The 10,020-nt window shown below is 36.9% G+C and overlaps 1 protein-coding gene across 1 annotated transcript in view; it reads right to left on the bottom strand.

The window, feature by feature from the left end:
• Nucleotides 1-5,906: 5,906 nt before the first annotated feature.
• The window catches only part of LOC115223533 (solute carrier family 17 member 9), a 31,338-nt gene continuing 27,224 nt past the window's right edge, over nucleotides 5,907-10,020 (bottom strand). Inside the window, exons 10-12 of the mRNA XM_029794166.2 lie at nucleotides 9,695-9,866; nucleotides 7,875-7,904; nucleotides 5,907-7,447 (exon numbers count right to left, since the gene is read on the bottom strand). Of these exons, the coding sequence (XP_029650026.1) occupies nucleotides 7,308-7,447; nucleotides 7,875-7,904; nucleotides 9,695-9,866 (342 nt within the window). The 3' untranslated portion in view covers nucleotides 5,907-7,307. The remainder of the gene's footprint in view (nucleotides 7,448-7,874; nucleotides 7,905-9,694; nucleotides 9,867-10,020) is intronic.

The following is a 10,020-nucleotide window of genomic DNA, read 5'->3' as shown; positions in this document are numbered from 1 at the left end:
AACTGGAATTGGAATTTTGGTTTACTTATATGTAAACCATGATGATGATGTGTTACCAAATATCATCAGTTTGTGCTGCACACAAGGTTCTAAGAGCAAATATCTTGTAAAATTTTGTGCTTTAATAACTAATAACACATAGGTGTTCCAGCCATGACCATGCAGTTGTTAAATCCTTTTCATATGAATGCAATTTTTCAACCTTTTTTTTTTTATACCAACCCGTCTGAAACTGCTCCTGGCTCTAGGATACAATTTTCATGTTTTAAAATCTAAAATAAAACCTCATTGAAACTTCAAGCAAGTGAATATGGTAACACTTGGGAACAATTGCTAATTTGTATTCTCAGACTTGTTGGGTCAAGAATAAGCTTGCTTCCCAACCACATGGTTCCAGGTTCAGTCCCACTGTGTGGTACCTTGGGCAAGTGTCTTCTACTATAGCCTTGGGCTGACCCAAGCCTTGTGAGTGGATTTGGTAGATGGAAACTGAAAGAAGCCCATCGTATGTGCATGTCTTTGTCCCCCTCAACTGCTTGATAACTGGGGCTGGTGTGCTTACATTCCTGTAATCTAGTGGTTCAGTAAATGAGATCAATAAAATAAATACCAGGATTTGAAGAAATAAGTACTGGAGTTGATACTTTTGACTAAAAATTGTTAAAGATAGTGCTCCAGCATGGCCATAGTCTGAACACTGAAACAAGTGAAAGATATATATATACACATTCATGCATGCACATAAACACAGAGAAAGTGCCTCAACCGGTTCCTCCAAGACTTGTAAATTACACAAAGCAGTCACTGCTGATGAGGCAGGGGGGGGGGAACTAGTTTTGGTAAATAAAACAGTTTTGTCTGAAGTAAGAAAACACCAGAGTAACCCATGTAACAGAATGATTTGAAGCTAACCCCCCCCACCACCATTCGTGGCTAATGAAATCCCTACGGCAGGTAAAAGTACCTGTTTGAGCCGATATCGTTGAAAAGCTCCTGGAAATCTGGTCTATGTTCCTCACACTTCTAACCGAAAGTGGAACACAAAACAAATCTGTTGCTGTCGTCCACTTATTTTGGACAGACAATCCACTGTTTTTTCTTTTATGAAAATCTGCTGGTTATATCTATGACGAGAGGCACCAATGTAATGTAGGATTTCTTTGTAGACAAAATAAAGTTTTAAGCTTAAAATATCTACAATGCTGAGTAACAGCTGAATTTAGTCACATTTTTCTGCTGATTTAGGAATGGAGTTTGGCCAAAAAGAAATGTTTGAAACCTTCATATTTAAAAACTAAAGGTAGAAAACTGATCAAACTATTGCATTCATAGTTTTGCTATCACTCGTTCCGCAAAATGAATAATGCATAAAATATTTTGAATATGACATAGAAAGCTGCTGTGAATAAAGAGTAACAAAAGAATATAACACCAGACCCAAACAGAGCAGAGCTTTGCTCTTACAAGACAAGACATCCCATGAGCCATTTGCAATACCAGTATATGGGATATGACCATTTGAGATACTTAACTGGTTCTGTAGAGGAAATATGTTCCACAGACATTAGAATGTGAAAGATCCTGACATCAAATGGAGATTCGCACAGAAACAGTGATAGTGACACAGACTCCATCTCCTCAGAAATGTGATGGGAAGCTGCTTAAAGATCAGCACAGACAGTCTTTGAGTTACGATATGATCTCAGTCAGTGAATAACAGCGACAAAAACTGTATACATCAACCAAGTGTTGAAAAATGAAGTGATAAACACATCCTGCGGGTTGGACGAGAATCCCTTAGCAAAGAACTGGAACCAAAAACACACTGTACATGTAATATATGCATTGGATGACGATAGGAACACACAAAGTGTTGCTTAGATTCATAACCACTTCATTGCATCACATCTTGAAGATTATGAAGTTGCAATCGAAGAGCAGGTGACAATAATGAAATACCTAAAGATGGTGATTATGTTCACAATGTTCTGTGGAGGATATAACGCGTGTAATCAGCCACTGTCCAAAAATGGAATTGAGGGATTAGCTCTCCAGCTATGACCTGATCTTTTGGCTAAAACATATAATGTAATTGGTAGGGAAGGATACTCTGGGATAAATATAGATAATATTTCTGTTATTAAATACAAGGAATATTGGTGGAATATTTCCTTTAAAACTTCTACCAAGTGCAAATACAAAAAAGAAAATCTAACATACTCTGCCTTACTGGCTCTTTGTGCTGGCGGCATGTAAAAGCATCCACTACACTCTTAGAATGGTTGGCATTAGGAAGGGCATCCAGCTGTAGAAATTCTGCCAGACCATATTGGAGTCTTGGTGTAGACCTCAGTGCCAGCATGGAAAGTGGACGTTAATCAATGATAGTGATGATGATGATGATGATAGTTATTAGGAGTGGAAAAGAAAAATTATGCATAATTGAAGGTAGCTTCCCAGCAGGTGAGAACATCTTTTTTGAAATCAGCAAGGAGGAGAGTATTTGTGGATAACTGTTGCAAAACTTGAAACTCTGATAAAATAGTCTACATTCATCTCAATAAATAATTGGTGCAGTTCATTACGTTAGTAAATGTCTTCTAAGAGTCAATCTGGCAAAGAAAGGATTTTCAAGTTAAGAAAGAAACAATTACCAAATGTGATATTTAAGTGGAACAGGAATTCAGTGCATGAGTTTTAAGCTCCAGATCTAAAGCAGAAAGTGGAATTGTGTTTAGCTGCCCCACCTCCCTCCCTTCTATCACCAGATTACTTCAAAAAGACCATAATCCTACTTTCTTGGCTAATTCTAAATCCAGACTTACTACTTGAGAGAATTAGCCAGATCATAGTCAATGCGATTAAAGGTAGGAATTTATACAATCAACTCTTTTTAGGGAAACAGTTCCTCAATATAAGAAATTGGTTTGATTCTTTACACAAACATAATTTCTAATATTTACACAATTTGATGTTGAACTTTATCCTTCTGTTACTGAAACACTTTTAATGACAATCTTATAATTTGGCCACAGGATAAGCTACCATCATGGATTAAGATATTGATTTCACTGTACAGGATAGAAAATTTCTATCTTTTGATGATTCCTTCAGGGTTAAACTGTGAAGGCCCTGAGCCTTTTTTGATATTCATATGGGCTACTTTTATTTCAGTTATCCTGCCATCAAAATTTGATTATATAAGAATTAAGACTAATATATACAAGAGTTAATCCATAAGAATGGCCACCAATTTGACAGATTTAGAAAGATTTCATTTATAGGTTTAGAATTTTAGCTCTTAAGATTACACTAAATGCTAATAATAATATAATCTACTTTTTAAATGTTATACTCAAATCTCAGGTAGTTACAAATCTTAAAGAAAACGAAACAAAATTTTACATTTGATTAACAAAACAACTTAAACCCTCTTCCCTAGCATTTGGAAGAATTTACCAAGAAATATTAATAAAAGAATTTTCAGAATCTCCTCTGATGAAGAGATGCATAATCAGGCTGCTGTGTTTTACTGAGGCTTTAAGGAGAAGCAGCTTCAATGACAGGGTTGAGTACATCCCCCACCCAACACACAGCCCCTAATGAAGACGGTAAGTTACATGGTATAAGTCTCCTTTCAGTTGAAAGGTCTGATCTCAATTCAGTCAATAAACACTTCCCTAGAAGCCATAAGAATTCTATTAAAAATAACCTAAAAGTAAGTTACAGCTGTAAGGATAATGTCACCACTTCTGTAGCTAAGATTGATACGAAACTCTCAATCCTAGCTAAAGTAGCCCCTCTAACATGATTCCTCCTTACAAACACCTTTGCAGGAATATATTTCTTCTAAATGATATAAACCTTTAACTTGTGAATCCCTGTAGTGCTTTCTCAATGGAAATCTCCCAGTTCTGTTAGAAACTAGAGATGAAAAGCAGTTAAGCCAGTATATATAAAAAAAATAAAATAAAAACAAACTATTTCATGAATTTGGATGAAATTAGGTGACAGAGCCACCTGGTTTGCCAAACCTCAGTCAAATCGTTCAACCCATGCTAGCATGGAAAGCGGATGTTAAAAAATGATGATGAATGTAATGATTGTTGCTGTACATTGTGAATGTGGTTTTCCTCAATGTTATGGCACTGTCACCTGCCCAAGTAGATTGAATACAGGTAATTTAATTACATATTTTGACATTACTGCAGTTGATAGCATAAATGACGTATGAGCAACTTTAGATGCTCCCCAATTTCAACAGCTCACATTTGGAATAAATGCTTTTGCTGTATTAAAGTTCATGGAGAGCCAACTTTGGCATACGGGACCTCAAGTAATTTTTTTGAGACATTTTTCGGACAACATGTTTGGGTAACATCAATCTGAATATAACAAATTCTCTTCAATTTAGTGATATGCTATCTTGAGTTGCTGAAGCATGGAACAAACTGCCGGCATCAGTCGTTAGTTGTCGGAGCATTGCATCCTTCAAAACTTCCATGCTTCCTGAGATTCGCCAACACTACACCTGATTTTCTCCCCTCCATACACACACAAGCATGTATCTGACTCATACACTGTTTGCTTTCCAGACATTTGTACGTTACTGCATGTACTTTATATGCACTTTTGACAAGTTGTAGTGCACCTGAGCACTGTATACAATAATTTCATTATTATTATTATTTTTATGGGGAATCAAATTATTTTCACTAAGTCCAAGATCTCTTTCTCTCACTGAATTATTAATAATAATAAATCTCTGAACGAGGTATAAACAGTAACTGCACGACAATGTGAGGTATATTTGCCATCTCAATATGGCTAATCACTAAGGGTGGGTGTTACTGTAGCTTGTAGCCCCAGGAGAACATCGTCTCCAGCTGACTTTAGGCACACTTTCTGTGCCCTTATAGTATTTGCAAAGGGAGGTAATCTCTCCCTCGTCAACCTAAGTGATACGCATGGACTGCAGTTTCTAGGTATTGACCTGTCATCAGCGTATGACAATAAATATACCATCTATCTACAAATATATAATTCTCATGTGCTTTTTTGTCCCATCACAAGAGATGACTGACAAAGGAAGGGGTGAAGACATACTGAACGGCATCTGTGTGTATATATGTATAGTGAATTGGCTACACACAATGGTTATTATGATTATGTGAATGTTTGTGTGTGTGTGTGTTTATGTAAAATATATTTATATAGGCGCAGGAATGGCTGTGTGGTAAGTAGCTTGTTTACCAAACCACATGATTCCGGGTTCAGTCCCACTGCGTGGCACCTTGGGCAAGTGTCTTCTACTATAGCCTCGGGCCGACCAAAGCCTTGTGAGTGGATTTGGTAGATGGAAACTGAAAAGAAGCCCGTCGTATATATATATATATATATATATATATATATATATATATACGTGTGTGTGTTTGTGTGTCTGTGTTTGTCCCCCTAGCATTGCTTGATAACCGATGCTGGTGTGTTTATGTCCCCGTTACTTAGCGGTTCGGCAAAAGAGACCGATAGAATAAGTGCTGGGCTTACAAAGAATAAGTCCTGGGGTCGATTTGCTCGACTAAAGGTGGTGCTCCAGCATATATATCCACCGATGGAAGTGGAATGGTGAAAGTGCAACAGTGACAAAAACCAAAAAAAACCAAAGGGCATTTACACATATAAAGGGACAGACTTAAAAAAGGAAAGAAGGAATCTGTGACAAAGTATAGAAAAGCAGGTTTGCTACAGACTGGGCACAGATTTGCCAATTTGAAGGCGGATTCAGGGCTGGCGGTCAGTGTGGGTTTGGCCTGTAGTGTCTAGGGTTACAGGTAGGGGGACACTTGGGTGGGTTAAGGAAGAATGAACAAGGGAAGGCATTAGAAACAAAAACACAGAAGCAGCAGTGAAGGAAATGATGCATTTATTATTAAATGGTCTCTATTAAATACAGCCCTATGTTTAACATAGGAAATGAGCTTTTGGGGGAAATGTCCACATCTCAGAAAAGTCAACTCACTTTTCTATTAATTTTCACAAAAAATGTCTGGATGAGTCCACCATCCGAGCAATTGTTAATAGTTTCAGCATTAACATCAATGATTATTCAATGGGTTTTGTTCATGAGATAAACATACATACAAACATGCACACACACACATATATATATGCACACACACACACACAATTTTATTTTTCTCTCTTTTTCCCCCCCATCACACTCATCCACCCACACAAATGTATTTTTTATGACCAAAAGAGACAAATATAAAAAGTCATTTCATTAGCTCCATGACCGACAATTTCAAATGTCTATAAACAATTTTTTTGCAGAGGGGGTGGGGGTGGAAATTCAATTTTGGTTCATTTTGTAAATTACATGTTCTACTTGTGAGAATTTGCATAAGAAAGTAATGAGATTTACCTAGCAATGAATGTTAATTAACCTTACCTTGATAATTAATCAATCTGCTGCCCCAATTAGATGAAACATTTACAATTCATTTAAGCCTGATGGATTACGAAAATAGCAGTTACTAATGGTCATATTGGTAGTGATTAGCTCACAACTAACTGCAATCACATTTGGTCAGTTTAAAATAAAATTGGTTTCAAATTAAATAAAACATGATTTCCTCTACTTGCTGGGCTTTTTTTTTTTTTAACTCTGTGAAATAAGTTTCACTGATTTTCAATTTAATTCTATTAAATATAATTTGTGAAAGTATATTAGTTTTTCAAAATATAAACAGTAAGAACTGACTTTATGAAACTTGTTCTCTTTAACCAACTAAGACTAGTCACCAAGACTAAAACAGAGATTTAATTAGGAAGTTAAATATAGGTTCATAAAGCAGTCATTTATGGATATATGCATATATAAATGTTTGTGGGGGGGGGGGCTTTTATGTATAAATAACTGAATTATCAACAGCTTGTATATATATATATACATATATATATATATCTTAAATTTCACACTAAGTAATCTATGTTTCTTAAATACTAAATTTTCTAATAAAATCAACAGAATTTCCTGGGACAGTGAGATTTTTTGAGAATACTGAAAGGTTTTGTATTTAATAAGGAGACAGAGAGAGCGAGAGAAAGAAGAAGAGGTTGTTGAAGAGACAGGAAGTGTTCTGTTAGGAATGTTAAAAGACCTAAGAAAATGTTAGCTGTTTTTTAAGTACATTTTTGCCATTGCAGGGAGTTAAGAAGTCCCCCAATATTTTGTTGGTATAAACCACAGGTTTTTGCCTGTAGAATATATTGGAGAAAATGTCTTGAAATTAACTTTGCATTGATTAAATTATTACTTTTCCGGTGCCAAAAACCATATAAACAATCCAACCGAAAATACATACAACAGCAGTTTGGCTGAAAACCGCTCCCCAACTTTTTGTCGCTTCCAGAATATTGCCAGCAATGTAAACCCCTACAAAACCTGCAAAAATATGAGAAAAAAATAATCCTAAATCTTTGTTTACAAAGCAATAAATGTGAGAAGAAATATAAAATTGTTGTGGGCAGAGAAAACAAGTGAAACAAGCAATGGCAACTCTAATAGGAAGAATGGTAAGATTCCCTCTTAGCCAGACATGTTCCCATTGAATATTAGAAATGCAGGATGCCACTTGTATGAGGGTGGCACTCGTTTACAACAATGATGTGATGTCAAGACAAGGACACACACACACACACTGTTATATAGACACAAACATAGCATAGGAAAAAAAAAAGGACGTAAAAATAGTTGACCAAATAAATACTGTCGTTTACATTGATTTCTTTTATGAAGTGACATTTACATAAACTTTATTGGACTTATTTGATAAAGAATAAGAAATGGACAAAGACAGAAGAAATCCTACCTGGGATTGCACCTGCCATGTTCATGATGCCTGAAACCAAAATAGAAAAGAACAATTACATATAATGTTCATAATAATAATAATAATAATAATGAAATTATAGCGTATAGTGCTCAGGTGCACTACAGCTTATCAAAGATGTATGTACAGTACATAGAATTATTTACAAATTATTTACAAATGTGCCGGTGGCACATAAAAAGCACCATCCGATCGTGGCCGTTTGCCAGACTCGTCTGGCACCTGTGCCGGTGGCATGTAAAAAGCACCATCCGATCGTGGCCGTTTGCCAGACTCGTCTGGCACCTGTGCCGGTGGCATGTAAAAAGCACCATCCGATCGTGGCCGTTTGCCAGACTCGTCTGGCACCTGTGCCAGTGGCATGTAAAAATCACCCACTACACTCATGGAGTGGTTGGCATTAGGAAGGGCATCCAGCCGTAGAAACATTGTCAGATCAGACTGGGCCTGGTGCAGCCTTCTGGCTTCCCAGACCCCAGTTGAACCGTCCAACCCATGCTAGCATGGAAAGCGGACGCTAAACGATGATGATGATGACAGGAAAAATGAACAGTGTACGAGTCCTGATATACATGTGTGCATGTGCATGGAGTGGGGGATATCAGGTGTAGTGTTGGCGAATTTCAGGAAGCATGGAGGTTTTAAAGGATGCAATGTCTTGGCAGCTAACAACTGATGCAGGTAGTTTGTTCCATGCTTCAGCAACTCTGAGTGTGAAAAAATGTTTCTGAAAATGATGGGAGCTGTGCTGTTTTCTGACTTTGTAGGCATGCCCACATGTGTTAGACACATGGAGCTCAAAAAGGTGCTCAGGGTGGTTGTTGGCAACATGGTTAATAATTTTGTGGGTGTTAACCAAGTCAGTTGCCAGACGTCAGAGCTTCAATGTATCCCTGCCCAGGGAAGCAAGGCTTGGTTGCACATCTCTGAACAGTTTCCAGGAGGTCAATGTCCTGAGCAAGATAGGGCTTCCAGACTGGTGATGCAAATTCCAAGTCTGGCTACACCATGGCCATATACAGCCTTAAATAGATAGCTGAAGAGTGGCTGACAAAGATCTTGCTGTCAAATGAGGTTATAGGAAATTTCACCATAAACATTTTTGCAGTAAAAAATAAATAAATTACAAACAGAAAAGAATGAGAAAAACAAAATGACAACTTTCTCAATTAACGTACAAATTAGAGAAAGGTAATTTCTTTAAAATGAGTTTTCTTGTTTACAGTTAGTTTGTGTGTCGTCTTTGTGGCGAAATTTCCTCAAGCAAATTTGCCAAAGTTTACAGTGACTTCTCTGGATATGATCTAATGAATACAGAGTGTATTACAGGTTTGCAATATACACACACACACCTAATGTATGAAGTGTACTGAAATGGGTGTAAGGAATAAGTGTGTGTGTGTGTGTGTGTGTGTGTGTGTGTGTGTGTAGTGGCATGAGTCAAGTGGAGGACTCCACTAAATACATGAATATACTTCCAATTAACAAACTGATTAATTAACTCATATGTTATACCGTAGTTTCTGTTTGTAGATGCAAAATATAAAAGAAACAATTTTTTAATCTTTGTATTTCACAGATTTCAAGCAATATACATTCGTTTCTAATGAGTAAATTAACCAAATTCAATTACATAATTAGTGAAATAAAAGAAAGATTATGGGGAATGGAGGCTGGAAGAGTGTATGTATAGATAAGAGTGTGGTTATGGCTGAGCCTCTGTATGTGTGTGTGTGTGTGTCTAATTGCATGTGTTTTAATGAATAAGCATATTTTTAAGGGGAACGAAGACAACCTACCGAAAACAGATCCTGCGTGTTTGGGAGCAATGTCCTGGGGGTTTATTAATATCCCGCTGCCATGGAAACCACAGCAGGCAACTGCACATGCGAGGCAGAAGAGGGATGCTTCAAAGCTTGATGTATATCCGATCAGCATAAGAAATATAGCACTTCCACACAAGGCTACTGTCTGCAAAACAATAAAGATTACTAATCAATCAAAATTTGATAGACTATTGACAATTATTGATTCTTTCAGTGTGTCTACTAGCCTACTGTTGATAAGTTGTGTTGAGGTAAACTGTGATGGACTCCTTCGGTTGAAGATGGTGTACGAGCGTTCG

The sequence above is a fragment of the Octopus sinensis genome, linkage group LG23 (genome assembly GCF_006345805.1).
Source record: "Octopus sinensis linkage group LG23, ASM634580v1, whole genome shotgun sequence".
Taxonomy (NCBI): Eukaryota; Metazoa; Mollusca; class Cephalopoda; order Octopoda; family Octopodidae; genus Octopus; species Octopus sinensis.
This window is presented reverse-complemented; position numbering and strand designations above follow the sequence as displayed.